The sequence below is a fragment of the Callionymus lyra genome, chromosome 7 (genome assembly GCF_982586985.1).
Source record: "Callionymus lyra chromosome 7, fCalLyr1.hap1.1, whole genome shotgun sequence".
In the NCBI taxonomy this organism is placed as follows: Eukaryota; Metazoa; Chordata; class Actinopteri; order Syngnathiformes; family Callionymidae; genus Callionymus; species Callionymus lyra.
In genome coordinates this window covers 30,848,105-30,865,610 of record NC_141824.1, presented here as the reverse complement: position 1 = coordinate 30,865,610, position 17,506 = coordinate 30,848,105, and the positions used below count along the sequence as shown (strand labels likewise).

The following is a 17,506-nucleotide window of genomic DNA, read 5'->3' as shown; positions in this document are numbered from 1 at the left end:
TCTAGTGGCCCTTTAGTATAACTACATCGATAATTCTAAATAAATTAAATTGTTGTACATTTAATAATATAGAATATTCCAACTATATTACAGTTACTGTATGCAGACATACAAACATACATATTCAGTGTGTACAAAAATACAATTACATTTATTCATATTAACATCATAATTAATAAAAACAACTTCTGTAAATAAACATCTGTCTTGGTTCAAATGTGTTGCAACATTGGATCCTCCAATTATCCATGGGCAGGAAGACGAGTGGTGAGAGGCTTTCATTCCCAGTGTCGATGGTTAACAGAAGAGTGGATAATATGCATTTAATTAGACAATACACAAAAACAAACAAAGTATTGATGCAACTATCTAGGGGTGTTTGCCAATTATATTCCATGTTAAGTTGGTATCAGGTAATTCCACTGCTCGATCAAGTAATACCAGGTTCCCAAAAAAGGGACAAAGCAAGAGCAATCAATTCACGAGAGATCCATCACCTAGACGTCATACTGTAATATGAAATTTGCAATTTACATATATATACTAACTGAGATAGTAACTGAGTAGTAATGAATAAAAACAGAATCTTATTTATAAATGTAAGTTAATTATAAAAAATGTAAAACTATAAGCCTTTATGTGTATAGCTGCATAACCTTTTAAAGAATAGGAATTAAAATAATAACAATAACAATAATAGTGTTGATAGAGAAAATATTTTATACATCACCAATGTGTAACCTTAGTAACCGAATACAAATAAAGTTACATTAATTTTTTTTTTACATTTCCTGAGGCATTAATACCTGGAGCACACATTCTGCATCCTAAAAAAAACAGTTCTACAGGATGTACATGATCGACTACTGCAGAGGGTGACTTGGAATTGAAAAACAGTTTACCAGGCAAACATGTTCCACTATACACTGTATGGCTTAGATTGACTCACACATGCACATTAGAGCATTCTTTGAACAGAAAAATGGATAACCTTTATATTTATTTCCATATGTTACACTGGGACCGGAAAGAGGGTAGTTGCACGCCCTAGCATGTATCTATGCCTAAATGTTTATATGGTATGGTGTATGGGAGTATAAGACTCAACCAGACAAATAAAAATGAAACAAAGAAGATTTTATTTTTTTTATTACAAATACATACAGTATGTAGTCGACTACAATAATAACAATAAAAAAAGAACATACATGTTTAGTTACATTGTACTCTTGAGGCTAAATACAAACAGGTGGAAAGAAGAGGAACACAACTATAGACCTACTTGGTTTTTTAAGTGTAATATGGATGAAAAGAAGTAGATGAATATGTATGAACTGTTTGAAGACATTAAAATAAATGGTTGCAAAAAGAAAATATTCAAGCTTATTGAACTGGAAGGGGTTTGTATTCTAAAAACTTTTTTTCTTTTACAAAGCACCAGATATATATTCTCTGATGGTATTTTTCCTGCTTCATCAACAACTTATGTTTGCAAAGCATTACAAATATGGTTTTCTGTCATCCAGAGTCCCGTCACTGAGGGTCTGTGCTGGATGAACCCACTATGCCATGTTGTCGGAGAAGGTTCCTCAGGATCTGATTCTTGGATTTCCAGTCTTCAACCTGCGCATAATTATAGAACACAAATTGAACTGCGGTTAAGCAAAAATGTGAAAAAACAGACATAAATAACTGATGCAATAATACAGACAGTATCTAGAGGTTGACTCATATACTTGGCTTCTAGATACCACTAGAATAAAATCCAGCATTTATCAGCATTTAAATCAGTTTATCGTAGATCAAGTCCCAGTGTTGCAAAAACACTAAAAACTATTGACAACGAAAACTTGCTAGATCTGGAGGAGTAAAGATGCCCATACAAGGATAGGGCGGGGCAATATATACAATTTACAATTACAAATCAACCACACGGAGATTAAAGTCTTCAAGAATAAGAACAGATTCCATTAGCAAAAATAATCATGACAGTAAAGTGAGGAGTTCAGTTTTGAATTAAGGTGACAGGGTTCTTATCAGGAACATGATAACCCGAGGCGGCACAGGGAAACTTCAGAATCACTCGGAGGATTGCATCCATAAAGTCATCCGTCATGTGGGAAATAAAATGCCGGTATATGAGGTAATACCAGAGCATGGCAAAGCAAGAGGACGCAGAATTCTTCATCAAAACCCTCTACTGCCATGCGACCACTTGTCCCTAGAAATTCAGTTAAGACCCACCAGACCAAAGAAATGTACTGAAAATGTCAGAGTGGAGCAGAGCCCAGAGAGGGACGATGGAGAAAGCGAAGATGACCATGGCTACAATATATTTAGAGATCAGCACTTACCTATGCCACCGCATCAAATGAACATGTATAAAACAATGAAAAGACAAAATAATATAGCCTGTGGAAGGCGTTGAGTTTCAGCAACAGGACATTCCAGATGTACATCAGATATCAATGATCTTATGTGTGAAGATATGTCAAGTTTGCCCTTGGTCTGGGTTTTGACACAAATGGAAACAAAAAGCCTTAAAGGCAAAAACTTACCTCCTGTCTGAGTAGCTGGTTGTCAATACTGAGTCGGTCAATAGTGCTGATGTCATCAGCAAGCTTTTGGTTGCTCTGTCGAAGTTCTTTTATGTAGTCACAGGCTTTCGACAAAATACCCCCTTTACTCTGGAGACAAACACATTATGGTTAGAAGAGTTTAAAAGAAAAAGTTTTTAACAGAAATTTCCCTACTTGTCCTGTCTTGGTGTAGTCTACATTACAGTCAGGTATCGTTTTGGACAACTGAACAATCCAGTTGTTGATTTTGTCTCTTCGCCTGCGTTCAACTGTAGGAAAAGTGTAAAAGTTTGATTTATTCAAGACAATTTGGGGTGAATCAGTACTATGAAGTCAGACCTTCATTGTGCTGTGCCCGGCGCTTCTCGTCTCTTGAACCTCGTGGCGGATCTTGTTTTCTACGGGAAGAAAAACATTAATGTGTGCTTACAGGAATCACAAACTGTGCGTCTTAAGTTTTAAATACACACGCAATGTATGGCTGAGTGCGTGGTGCGATTGTCCTTTGGTTGGATCCCGCTAAGACTTCTTGTGGTGACATCATCACATAGAGCTGTCCTGAGGAAATCATTCTAATTAGGTTAGAGTGAGTGATGCCAGAAAGATTCCATAAACTTAGGGTGCATCCCATTATTCTCTTTAATCCTCAAACTCATTCCTTAAGCTCAAAATCCACACTACAGAAAATGTTGAGGAATGAGTGACATTGTTGTCATAACATGATCTGGACCTTGTAATCCATGTGTTTGTGTCTTCTCGTCTGGACTATTGCAACAGTCTGTTTTCTTGTCTTAACAAGAAGGAGTGGTCTCGTCTGCAGTTGATACAGAACTCTGCAGCGAGAATTCTGACCAGCTCAAGTAGAAGAACTCACAATTTTTCGATCCTTTAAACTCTTCACTGGCTTCCAGTTTCTTTCAGGATCAATTCTAAAATTCTGGTTCTTACTTACATTTTATATTTTATTGAGTATTATTTTGATTGTTTTGTGACTCTGCTCTATAATATAAATTGGATGGATGGATGGATGGATGGATGGATGGACGGACGGACGGACGGACGGACGGGCGGGCGGGCGGACGGATGGACGGACGGATGGATGGATGGATGGTTTTCCAGCTAACACACAGCATCACAGAGAGCAGCTTGTTGATCTTCACAGAGATGTGGCTCACTCAGCAGGAAACTCCTCCGCATGTTCTACCAGTCTGTGGTGGCCAGTGTCCTGTTTTATGCTGTGGTGTGTTGGGGTGGGAATGTGTCCAAGAGGAGGTTGGAGGAACAGGTTGGACAGGTTGATCAGGAGGGCTGGCTCTGTGGTTGGCATGAAGCTGGACTCACTGGTGACAGTTGCTGAGAGGAGATCACTCAACAAACTACTGTCCATCATGGATGATGGATTTTTGTATCCTTTGTCTTTTTTATTTTTCTTTGCTCCATGTTCTTTAGATTTAGATTGTGTCATCTTGCACTTTCTTCTTAGTGAACTTTGTTCTTGTTCTTATTTTAGGAATCTATCGTCTGTGTTGCTGTTTGCTGGAAAAACTATTTCCTGAAGGAGATCTCCAGAGGGATCATTATAGTATATCTATCTATCCATCTATCAGTGGTGGGCCATCATTTCTTTCTTTCCTCTTGCTTGCGCAAGTTGCCCACTGCTTCCGGGATTGTACGTTCATGTGAGAGCTTTCATCCAATCATATTTGAGTTGTCATGTGTTAATAATAATAATACATTTTATTTGGAGGCGCCTTTCAGGTCACCCAAGGTCACCTTACAAAAAAGGAGTGATAAAAGATCATAGTATCAATAAAAACAAAACAAACAAAACATCGAGATAAAAGTGAGTGCAGTGCAGAGTGTCTGGTTTATAGGGAGTGTGCCAGTTTGAACAGGTGGGTTTTAAGTTGAGATTTGAATGTTGTGATGGAGTCTGACTGTCTTATGTGTGGTGGGAGGGAGTTCCAGAGTTTTGGTGCTGAGCAGCTGAAGGCTCGGGCACCCATCGTGCTGAGGCATGACGTGGGGGTGGTTAACAGTCCAGCAGAGGTGGAGTGGAGGGAACGGGAGGGAGTGTAATCATGGAGAAGGTCGCGGAGGTAAGTGGGGGCTAGGTTGTGGAGAGCTTTGTAGGTGAGGAGAAGATTTTTGTAGTGGATGCGGTATTGAACCGGGAGCCAGTGGAGTTGGATGAGAACAGGGGTGATGTGGTCAGATGATTTGGTGCGGATGATGATCCGGGCGGCTGAGTTCTGAATGATCTGCAGTCTGTTGATGAGTTTGGTGGGGTGAGAAGGGCGTTGCAGTAGTCGATGCGTGATGTGACAAATGAGTGGACCAGGATTTCAGTGCTAGATTGGGTCAGTGATGGGCGGAGTCTGGAGATGTTGCGGAGGTGGAAGAATGCGGTCCGGGTGATGTTTTGAATATGGGGTGCAAATGAGAGGGTGTTGTCCAGTATGACGCCGAGGCTCTTGACTTGGTGGGAGAAGGGTACAGGGAATCCGTCGATGATGATGGGTGTGGCTGGGGTGTGTTGTGATTTGGCGAGGGTGGATTTAGAGCCGATGAGCAGGGCCTCGGTCTTGTTGCCGTTAAGTTTTAAAAAGTTCCTGCTCATCCAGCTCCGGATGTCTTCTAGGCAGGTGATGAGGGAGGTGGGAGGGATGGCAACGGTGGGTTTGGTGGAGATGTAGACCTGTGTGTCGTCAGCGTAACAGTGGAAATGGACCCCATGGTGACGGAGGAGTGTGCCCAGGGGGAGGAGGTAGATGGTGAACAGGAGTGGACCCAAGACTGACCCCTGGGGGACACCCAGTGAAACAACCGAACACCCAGACTTGTGGTGGCTTAGTTGAACAAATTGTTGACGGTCGGTGAGGTAGGAAGTGAACCAGGAGAGTGCAGCACCAGTGATCCCAATGCTAGCCAGGCGGTCCAGGAGCAGACGGTGGGAGATGGTGTCGAATGCTGCGCTGAGGTCGAGGAGGATGAGAATGGTGAGCAATCCGGAGTCAGCTGCACGGAGGAGGTCGTTGGTGATTTTGACTAGGGCTGTTTCAGTGCTGTGTTTAGGACGGAAGCCGGACTGGTTCGTGGAGATTGTTTGTGTCAAGGTGGGACTGTAATTGTGCGGCAACCACCCTTTCAAGGGTTTTGGAAATGAAGGGGAGGTTGGAGATGGGCCGGTAGTGGTTGAGGTCAGCAGGATCAGCACTGGGTTTTTTCAGGATTGGTGTGATGGCAGCCAGTTTGAGAGAGGGGGGTACGGTACCTGTGTTGAGGGAGGAGTTAATTATGTTGGTGATCATGGGGGAAATGGATGGTAGACATGCTTTGACAAGGGAGGTGGGAAGAGGGTCGAGCTGACAGGTGGTGGTTTTGGCCTTGCGGATGAGTTCTGAGACGGTCAGTTCTGTTACTGGGGTGAAGTCAGAGAGGGAGCTGATGGGAGGTTGGCCAGTGATCATCCAGGGTGGGTCGTCAGAGGGAGTGCGAGATGTGGCCAGTTGTTGGTGAATGGTGTTGATCTTGGAGCTGAAGAAGTCCAGGAAGGCAGTGCACTGATTGGCGGAAATGTCTGGAGGGACGGTTTTAGGAGGCTGAAGTAAGTGGCTGATTGTTGAGAAAAGGACTCTGCTGTTACCTGTACCGGTGTTGAAGAGGTTGGAGTAGTATGAGGATTTGGCAGTGGTGAGGGCGTTCTTGTAGTGATCGAGGTGGTCCGAGTACATCTGGCGGTGTACAGTGAGTCCAGTCTTTTTGTAGAGTCGCTCCAGTCGACGGCCAGTGGCTTTGAGCTGGCGGAGCTCAGGGGTGAACCAGGGAGCAGTGTGGGTGAATGAGCGGGTTTTCAGGGGGGCCAGGGTGGTGAGGGAGGAGGAGAGGCAGTTGTTGTAGTGAGTCACCAGGTCAGTCAGGGAGGATGCTGAGGGGGGGCTGGGGTAGGAGCTGATCAGGGAGGAGAGATCTGTGGTGTTGATATGTTTGATGTTCCTGAAGGAGATGGTCCGTTGTTCCTTGGCTTTGTGTAGTTGGGTGTAAATGTCAAAAAGTATGGCTTTGTGGTCGGAAATGGGGAAATCAATGACATCAAGGTTAGTGGGAGTGATGTCAGTGCAGCAGATTAAGTCCAGTATGTGACCTTTGTTATGGGTTGGGAGGTTGACATGTTGTGTGATGCCAAGACAGTCCAGGAGTGATGTGAAGTCGTTAGCAAACGTACAGGATGGGTTGTCAATGTGGATGTTGAAATCACCAAGGAGGATAACAGTGGGGGACATTGCACATACAAATGTTAATAGTGATGAGAATTCATTGAGGAAAACGGCAGAGGGTTTTGGTGGTCTGTATATGGTGACAATGATAGTGGGTTTGGGGCCTGTGAGTTTTACAGCTAGACATTCAAAGGAGGAGTGATGGGGGACTGTGACAGCAGTGACTTTGATGTTATCACGGTGGAGGAGAGCGAGGCCACCCCCCCTCCCAGTGGCACGGGGTTTACTAATAAAAGAGAAACCTGATGGGACAGCCTCATTAAGATGGGAGAAGTCGTTTGGTTGCTGCCAGGTCTCAGTGAGGCAGAGAATGTCTAGGCTCTGGTCAACAATAAAGTCAGCTATCAGCAGGGCCTTATTACTGAGGGATCTGGTGTTGAGTAGACAAGAGTTTCAGACAGGTGAGTGGAGTGTAACAGGTTGCTTTGAGCACGGGGGACAGCACACTGTGATTGACAGGACTGACAGGACGGGCTGTGCGAGGAGGGGGGCGGGGCCCAGTGGACCAGAAAGAGCGGATGTTTGTGTTGCTGTTGTGAGTGACCTGAAAGTTCCGTCCAGAGCCTCGGTGGATGTATCTTGGTCGTTTCAGGATGTAGTGGTGGGATGCAAGCTGAGGTGGGGGTCCTTGAGAAGATCCGGAGACGTAACATCTCCGTTGCTGAGTAACGGAGTGGCAGAGATGCGCTCGTGAGAGCCGAGCAGAGCGCAAGCCAGAGGAACAGGTTAAAAGTCCACATGATGTGAAGTCGGCGGCGACGTAATCCAGCGCTAGATGATGATCCAGGTGGTGATGGTGAAGCCACAGAGCCAGCACAGCGGAGGCAGAGGAGTGGAGCGTGCCGGTTGTAGCTTCGCTGGAGCCGGGGAAGTCAGTTAGACGGCGGCGGGGGTTAGCAGCAGCCTGGCCGGCCAGCAGATGAACACTGTCGGGTAGCGGTGTAGCAGGGAGGCGGCGTCCTCCGCGTTGACAGCAATCCGCGGGCGCAGGTAAACGTCCGGGAGAGCTGGCAGGGTGGCAGCAGACCGGTCCGAACTGGCGTGCTTCGTGGGGCACACCGGCGCAGGCTATCCAGCTACAGAGTGGGGAGAGACACTGTGTCGGCGGAGCTAGCTTCTGGCTAGCGAGTCAGGCAGTAGCAGCAGGCAGGCAGGCAGGCAGAGACGAAAACCAGGGGAGGCGCGGCAGCAGCTTGCCAGCGGTCCCTCACCTTGAATGTATCTTCTTTTCTTTGTTGCCAGAAGTAATCTACCCAAGGCTTTCAGTCGTTTCAGAGATGGCCCTTGCCCATTGAAATCAACGGCAGCTGAAGGATTGTGTTAAACTATCAGATTCAGTTAGAGACACAACGTCAGCGCTTTGGAAGCTACCGCGTCACAGCTTCCACGACGCTGAACGCGTTGAACACTGGACACGTTCATGTCCTCTGATTAGATAGTACTGACACTCGTCACATGGAGCTGAAACAATGATTTTAGCTGTTTGTTTTTCAACACACAATGGCTGAAGAGCTTGATCTGGCCGCGGATATACTTGCAAAGCCATTTTCAAGAAGGATATTTCAAGAAAAGCTGGACGTTGTTAAGAAAGTTATGCTAACTCTGAGACGAGTCTTTCACAAGCTTCAAAGGATTTATTTATTTACTCCATGAATTACGTGAGTTAAATCATTTTTTTCTTAATAATGTTGCACTTTATGAGAACAATAGTGGTGCTTGTGGGTGTGTTTGTCGCTGTAGCGAGTAGTGTGTGGGGTAGTGGGAGTGATATTTTGATATAATGCACTGATTTTCATTTGATGATAAACATCTAATTGACCTATAACAGTACACAGTCAGGTCCCTGTGGTGTATAAAGAACCTTAAAGTAGTTATTGAGAGGTGGATTCATTCAAACGTGCACCACTGAAGGCCTATGTGTGAAATGCACGGCCCGCCACTGCTATTTATCTATATTAAGCCCTTCTGCCATATATTATTTATACGGGCAGTTCTTCAAAGAGACTGGCTTGGACAAAAAGCCAAAACACCAGGCTGGAACAAGAGGGAAACCTTTTAAAAAAAGGTCCAAGGTAATGAGAACAATCACTTTTTACATACTGTGAAATTACTTCTTGTTAATATTTGTAATAATTAATTATAACGTGTGTTTCTTCATTATGCCCGCTGCAATATAATTATTTTTCTACTTTTCTTAACATTGACCACCATTTTTTTCTATCTCAACCTCCTATTTGTTCTCCTCTCCCTCTTCTCAGGTCTTCATGTTTTCCTCTCATCTTAGACTTAGACTTAGACTGCACTAAGAAAATCTCCTCCTATACATCTTCCCTCTCCCAACATCCTTTCCGTTGTTGCTTTTTCCTCATTTTCTCTCTCTCTATCCATGCCATACATTCATCCTTTCTTCTTTTTGTGTGTTGCAGGAACTTAAAGGACTGGGTGGACACTGATGGTGGGGAGGAGACTGCTCAATTCATTTGTTTGCACTATTACCTGCCTTAATCAAAAGTTTGGAGAGCTGTTATGTAATATTACTAGTCTCACAACCGCAGTCTCACATCTGCTTTTAAGGTGTTTCCCATTTACAAGTTGCCAAATAACCCTCATTCCTAAGTTCTGGTTAGCTTTGAAGATTGAGCTTGAGGACTGAGGAAGACAGTTATGGAGAATATTGGTATTGGTCCTAAATGCGTTACCAGTCGGTGTGGTCTGGCCCAGCAGAGAGTCAGATGCCTGTACAGTGGTCACCATGGTGCCTGTGGTAGCATCAGCAATGGTTGCAGGATAGTAGGTGTACTGTGCATCAGTGCTGGTGTCACCCTCTAGTCCATCCGAATGGGAGAAAACGGCCTGCATCCAAAAAGGTGCGTCAAAATTTGCTCAATGATTTCCCTTTTTTCAAACACTGTAAATAATAAGAGTGTGACAATCTTGGTAGCTATATTCAGAAGTTGACAACTCAATATATTCAGCAAGAACCCGAGGAGGCGGGTTTTATTGGGTGGGAGCTTGGTTCGGGATTAACTAGCTAGTTGCAATGGGCTAAGGAAGTTTAATTTAGAGAGTCCTTATGTTTAGAGCTCAGTATGTGGCACTCTCGGTTTTAAAACAAAAGAGTTCTATCTATTTAATGAGTACAGAGTGCCATATAATGGGCTTTAAATGTAATGGGGTGGCTTCATGAAGCTTGATCAGCCCATCGCTAGAAGGTAGCCTCAAAGCAGAGATAAATAAAAGGCCTTTCAACCTAGAATAGCTTTTTACATGGACAGATAGGGTCTGGGACATTATCAGAGTCAACTAATATTTAGATTACGTTTTCAAAAATTTGATCATAACAGTGTGGTCCGGAAATAACAGATCCTATCTTGTGGTGTTGTGGCAGTGTGGTTGCTGAAGGTAGAAGTCACAGATTCTGATGGATTGTATGGAAGTAGATTAGTTCCATCATAATATTAAATTGTAGATTTTTTAAAGTAATTAAGTAAGTCATTATTTTTATATTGAAGGGGTTTCATTTATTTTCATTGAATAATTCGATTCAATAATTTGGATATTAAACAAATATATAAATATTTTAAAAAATAAGTTACATTTTCTTACATATATAGTTTGATAATCTTATTCATTACATGTAATTCTTCATTACAAAGCCCTTTACATTTTATATAAAACATTTAGGTTTAATAGTGCCACCAGACAATAACCAAAGAGTACCGAGCTACTGTAATGTTACCAAAATCCATGCGAGGGAGGTATAAGTGTTAACATCTAATTTAAATATCCAATCTTAAAGTTGTAGTTCAACCAAAATTCCAATTTCACTAATTTTCTACTCACCCTCATGTCAACTAAGTTTGGGATTTAGAGCAGGTCATTACAGTAATGTCCATCTTGTATTGAAGCCTTGACATCAGAAATTATTCTGAAATAAATAAAGTCTATATTTTAAGCTTGTTTTAGCGGAAGCTTCTAGAAAGAATCTTACAATGTGTTTGAACAAGGATAAACTGGAGCTTCTGTTACAAACAAACTTAAATATACAGACTTATTACAAGTACTTTTTTCAAAACAATTCTTCGTTTCGAGGCTTTTATCAATCGAAAAAGAAGACAACTGAGCTCAGGACGCTACGTTAAAATGGACTTGCATTTTCGCCTATAACTCTAAAAAGGAACAGATTACTCTGAAAGTAATCCCAACCCTTAGTTGACATGTGGGTGGGTAATTTTGTTTTCCGAGTTGTCATGTAAAAGATCAACTTATTAGAAATGTTGTCACTAAATCTTCAGCTCCTCATTCATTATAACAAGCAGCAAATGTGTGGATGTATTTTGCATTGTTGCAAAACATTGTTACCTCAAAATTATTTTAACATTAAACGTAATTAAAAGTAATTTCAAATCATGTCAATGTGTGAAATATTGGAAGATTTCAGTGGGAAACAATGACATTGAATCATCATTGGATAGAAATGAGCAAAACTGCTTACCTGTGTGACAGCCTGAGTGGTTGCAGGGAAGCCAGTGACTAGGCTCACTGCTGCACCACTGTCTGTCTGCGTCTCCAACTGGCCATCTGATACCTGGATGACTCGGTAGGTCACCTGAGAGAGGCACAAAAGTTAAACTTCATAGTACTACGCACTCTAATTGAGTTTCACTATTGGTTTATCCAATAGGTATAGAAAATTGTTTTCATTGCCTTGTTCTACTGAACTAATTAAAGCCAAATGATTTAAAACAGTAGGAGAGGTTTGCCAGCCTTGAAATAAATAATCATTGATTGTATACTATATCTTGTGATAATGATGTCAAAAAGTCATTGAACCGTTTTCTTTATTCTTACCTGACCACCTGCTCCTTCAGTCTTGAAAAGGTACTTAATGGGCTGATCGGTGAAGGTTGCAGCAGACTGAATGGCTGCAATGGCAGCTGGGTCTTCCGCAGTGGCGACAGACCCTTAGATAATGAGTATTGCGGATGAACAAAGGTGTTAAGGTTAGTTAAAGTTCTTACAGCGGTGTCATCATCTGTCTTGTACTGTCAAAATTCAAAGCCCTAACTTGGAAATGTAGAAAACGTGTTTGCAACCATTTGAAATAGAAAAAAAATGCCAGGAGGACATTGGTGCTGCTGTAAATAATTAGGATTAACAGAATTCAGTTTGATGCGGTGAATATTAATTAACTCAGAACATGATCCTGAGTTGATGTAAATACGAATCGGTTTAAGGGATCAGAAGCCGAGCACACTAAATGTAAACACTGTTGCCAAAAGGCAGATTTCTTGGTTTCACCTTTTTTTATGCAGTTGAGTAAAAAAGGGGCTCACTACACTTGCAAATAAGAATCAGATCCAACTGTCCATGAGAGAAACTTAAAATCTGTATTGGACAATTGTACTGGTGTTTAATTCAATGTGTGAGCTTGAAACTGCTTTTGAAATGAAATGTATAAAATGCTTTTTATTAATTTTGTATTTTGTTAAATATTTATGCTTTTGTCTGTCTTCTAAGTAATTCATATTTTAGTGGATAAGATGTTTTTTTTGTCTTTTTTATTTATTTTTGTATAATAATTAAAGGATTTAAACAAAAAGCCTCATAGGTTTACGTATGTGTATTGTCTCTGTAAATAGATGAATGAGAGTGCAAATTTGGCTGTACACGTATTTTGTAAATTGTTCATAATGTTATACCATAACAGGTCTAGCTTCAGTCGACGGATACAACAGGAGAACTTGCAACACTGTGATGAAGTAAAAGCACTCATTTGAGTATGAATTTATTAAAATATAACAAATTCAGTCCTTCAATATTTGAAATATTAAATTCAACCATTCAATATTCTGATGGCACTGAAATCCTTCCATAGATAAAATTCAGATGAAAACAGAATAGTTTTGCTCTTTTATATGTCAAAATTCTGACAAACCCCGGTCTCACATGACAACCAAGAGCTCAGCCTCGCCTCTCGAGACGGACCTGGAGCTGCAGAAGCGTTTCTCAGCTGACTCTGGCTTTTATGGAAACGACAAGTCTGAACAGAGCTGGACTCAGATCCATATTTATGTGATCAGATCTGGTTGATGAAGCCTTGATAGAACAGGAGACAGCTCTAACTTCTGTGTTTAATTATTTATTTTATGACTATGTTAAAATGTTATTCACAGCCAAAACTAAACTGATTCTCTTAATCAAATCACAGCTTTTCTTAGCGTGTTTCTCTCTGTTAATGGCAATGTTTCAATTGGGGTTTTGACTGATTCATCACATTTGCATGCACCTATGTCAAAGTGTTTCTTTACATTATTGTCAGTCATAATAGTATTATAATCTTCAAACACTAAAAAGGATTTATATTTTATAAAATAAATTGAAGATGCATGGTTTTAGAAAGATGCATGTCTGTAGAAGTTCTCCTACCTTCTTCGTTCACAGTTACACTTCCGTCTGGTTCAGGACTCTTTTGTTGACTACACAGAAAGAAACAAAATGAGACAATGTACAATACCATCAGGAGTCCCTTAAAATAAAGGATGGACAGACGGACAGACGGACAGACAGACAGACGCGCACTTCAACAAATCAGTGTCACGTTGTGTTAAGTTGTCAATTTGTACTTCTATGTCTCGTTGTCGTTTACGTCTCGGTCCGTCTGTGACCTCTGCGGCGCAGCTTGCTAGGCTCGGTTGCTATGGCGGCGAGCCAACGTACCAACTTATGAGCACTACTCAAATGTGAGTGAACCAGTCAGCAGTTCATCTCTTTCAACCCCCTTTGCTAAAGCAACATATTGTTTTCAGCGTTTTATAAGATCGCGGAACTTCCAAACAATTGTAAACCTGTCCGTCTTTGCCTAATGCCAATGAGCTAAGTTCTTAGCGTCAGATCATTTATAAACTGTTATGTGTGCGTGTACAGGGAGGTGGGATTAACTTTTGATTTGATGATATCGCGACGGTGCTGGCGGCTCCTCTCTGATGTTGTGAAACTGAGCGTAGCATATGTGATATTTTTCTCAGATCATGTCGGCACTGAAGCGTGGAAATAAACAAAAGGGAAATATCGCCTCATTTTCCTCGGCTAAATTTTTAGGTGAAAGAAAAAATATTTACTTATACTTTACTTATTTCAAATATTGTGCAGCCTTGGTGTGTAGGATATACAGTATATATAGGATATATATATATATATCTTCTTATTTTCCTTTCAGCTGCTGCCTTAAGAGGTCGCCACAGCGAATCAACCTCCTCCATCTAAGCCTGTTCTCTGTATCCCCCTCTCTCACACCAACCAATTTCATGTTCTCTTTCACTTCATTCATAAACCTTCTCTTTGGTCTTCCTCTAGACCTCCAGCCTGGCAGTTTCAACCCCAGCATCCTTCTACAAATATCCTCACTATCCCTCCTCTGTACATGACCAAACCATCTCATTCTGGCATCTCTGCCCTTATCTCCAAAACATTTGCTGTTCCTCTGATCGTCTCATTCCTGATCCTATCCATCTTCGTCACTCCCAAAGAAAACCTTCAAATCTTCATTCGCTACCTCCAGCCCTGCTTCTTCAGTTTTATTCTCGTTAAACTTCACCTGAAGATGTTTTAAAAAATGTAATAATCCACTGGTCGCCTCTGTTAATGCAGTATTCTTGTCAATAAGTGTGTGTGTAAAATATAAACATTTACACCGGAGCACATCTGAACTCATTTACAATAGTGTGATTCATGTCAGACATGTTTAAAATTAACAAATATAAACTGTTAGTTTAAATTCATCTTTTTCATTTGTTTTTTCATGATCACAGAAAGGAGACATTTAAGTCTTTGTGCTTCATTTAAATATGATCGACATATTGAAATGGAGGCATGGAAAGGGATGAACCTGTCAGAATTATTTGTTGATTTTGATGAACAAAGGAGAAGGGCTTGAATTTGTGTCAAGCACAGATTCTTACACATGAATATTTTTGCTGCACCATTTGGGTTCGAATGAACGACCATTTTTAGTTGGAAATCAATGCAGTTCTTAGTACATATGAGTCTGAACTTTTCTGCAGTGGAGGATGAGATTTAACACAGGCTGACACTGAGCTTAAGACCAGGTTTCATGGACATTTTTGGAAGTTACTCTCAGAGGAAAAGTATCTTCTTATGAGGAAATATCTCCTTACTGACTGACTGACTCTAGTTATTTATGTAAGTCAGCATTTTTATGAAGATGATTAAATCCACACATCCTTCCATCATGACTGATTATCAGTCCGTTCACTTCTTTCAGTGCAAGTCATCTGAGTAAAGTATGTACTTACTTACGTTGAGCAAATTTGATGAAGGTAGATCTTTTGAACTTTTCATCATTATAAAAGTAGCTCGTAAACCGAAAAAGTGTGGGCACCCCTGCTCTACACCTTACAGAATGGCTGGTCTCGCCCCACAGTCTTGTATATATTTCCTTTCATTCTGGCTGATGTTCTTTTTATCACACATTACACACTTTTCTCCAACCATTCCACCCAGCTTGAACACGTTTCTTCACTTCTTTTCCACAATCTCCACGGCTCTGGACTGTTGACCCTAAATACTTAAAATCCCCATTCACACAAATGAATCTGTCTTGCTGCAACTAACTTTCATTCTTCTACTTTCTAGAGCATTTCTCCACCTCTCAAGCTTTTCCTCCACCTGGTCTCTGCTCTCACCATAGATCACAATGTCATCTGCAAACATCATAGTTCATGGAGATTCCTGTCTAACCTCATCTGTCAGTCTGTCCATCACCACTGCAAACAAGAAGGGACTCAGAGCTGAACCCTGATGTAGTCCCACCTCCACCTTTAACTTCTCTGTCACACCTACAGCACACCTCACCTCTGTCTCACAGTTGGCATACATGTCCTGCATCAGTCTAACATACTTCACTGCTACTCCAGACTTCCTCATACAGTATCATAGTTCCTCTCTCTGGACTCTGTCATAAGCTTTTTCCAGATCTACAAAGGCACAATGCAGCTTCCTCGGACCTTCTCTACCAACTTTCTTAAACCAAATACTGGATCTGTAGTACTCTTTCTAAGCAGGAAACCATACTGTTGCTCACAAATTCTGACTTTTGCCCTCAGTCTAGTTTCCACTAATCTTTCCCATAACTTCATTAACTTCATAAGCTCATGAACTTTATTCCTCTATAGTGACTGCAATTCTGAACATCTCCCTTATTCTTAAAAACGGGCACCATCACACTTGTTCTCTATTACTCAGGCATCTCCCCCTCTTTAAGATCTTGTTGAATATTCTAACCAGAAACTCTACTACCTCCACAGGTATATCATCAGGACCAACTGCCTTTCCATTCTCCATCCTCTTCATGCCTCCCTCACTTCACCTTTACTAATCTCTGCTTCATCATGGTTCACAGTAATCACCTCTTCTACCCTTTGCTTTCTTTCATTTTCCTCATTCATTATCTCTTCAAAGTACTCTTTCCATCTTCCTATTTCTTCTGTGGCACCCGTCAACAAATGTCCCTCTCTATCCTTAATCACCCGAACCTGCTGGACATCTTTACCATCTTTATCTCTCTATTTTGCCAACCTGTATAAATCCTTCTCTCACTCCTTACTTTTAAACCTAGCATACATGTCATCATAGACCCTTTGTTTGGCCTTTGCCACCTCTACCTTTACCTGTGCTGCATCTCCCTGTATATGTATATGTTTATATGTATATATAAGTATATGTATATGTAAGACGTCATGGCGGAACACACAAAAAATGGAAAACTATCCTTGCCTCTTCATGGCTGCACAGTCATGGACCAGAAGACCCTTGAGTCCCAGCGCCGAACTGTAAGAGAACAAACTCCATGTTAGTGAAACCGAATTCAAAACAAAAGGGAATATATAAGCGTCTTTTTATGACCGACCAGCTAACCCAGTCAGAACATTTACATTTAAAATGACGTTATTTTGGTGTTATGGTCGTAGATGTTGTATTCGTATATCGCGTTTTGATCCAGTTAAAGACATCTTTTGTTGAACAGTTCAGTGTTGAGCGCGGGATCTCTGCAACACTCGGCCCCAGCGGTGCTTACAGATGTTTACACCAAATTCCATATCTCAACACTCGGCGAACGCATGTTTCTGTTGTTAAAAAAAAGAACAACTGTACGTGGTATGGTTCTGGGTAACACACATAAGCAACGCTAAAAAGGTGTTCTTACGTCGTAGTAGGTACCAGACTCTTCCCCCGAATTATGTCAACACAAAAGTCACGGTCATGGGCTCCAGTGCGCATGCGCTCCCAGACACGTCACTGTCAGTCCCGGATGAAATTTAGAATAAATAAAAGACAAACAAAAATAAAACAAAACATTACAAACTACCCACCCGTCATTACCAAATCAAATGCACGGTATGTTTTACTCTTCACCTGAGCATATTTGAATCTATAAAAACGAAGTCTTGAAAATGTGCTAATATTGCCATGATGCAGTTTCATATTATTATTACAATATATGGTTATTTTCTGAGATGCACGATATTTACAAAAAGATACATAAACTGCTTGGATAAATAATTTGGGCAATTTAAGGCAAAAATAATTCAACCAATAAAAGCATTTAAATTAATAATAATAATAATAATT

At 41.3% G+C, this 17,506-nt stretch overlaps 1 protein-coding gene and 1 pseudogene across 1 annotated transcript; both read right to left on the bottom strand.

Moving 5' to 3' along the window:
- Positions 1-1,132: 1,132 nt before the first annotated feature.
- Positions 1,133-17,139, bottom strand: usf1 (upstream transcription factor 1). The gene is made up of 11 exons (XM_087795403.1): positions 17,082-17,139; positions 16,652-16,705; positions 13,286-13,335; positions 11,708-11,820; positions 11,352-11,465; positions 9,556-9,709; positions 3,050-3,137; positions 2,919-2,977; positions 2,754-2,848; positions 2,559-2,687; positions 1,133-1,623 (listed from the first exon to the last, which is right to left on the bottom strand). The coding sequence occupies exons 2-11, from the start codon at positions 16,657-16,659 to the stop codon at positions 1,534-1,536; spliced, it is 900 nt and encodes a 299-aa protein (XP_087651529.1). The 5' UTR covers positions 16,660-16,705; positions 17,082-17,139; the 3' UTR covers positions 1,133-1,533.
- On the bottom strand, positions 3,160-9,487 carry LOC148076113 (uncharacterized; annotated as a pseudogene).
- Positions 17,140-17,506: the final 367 nt, after the last annotated feature.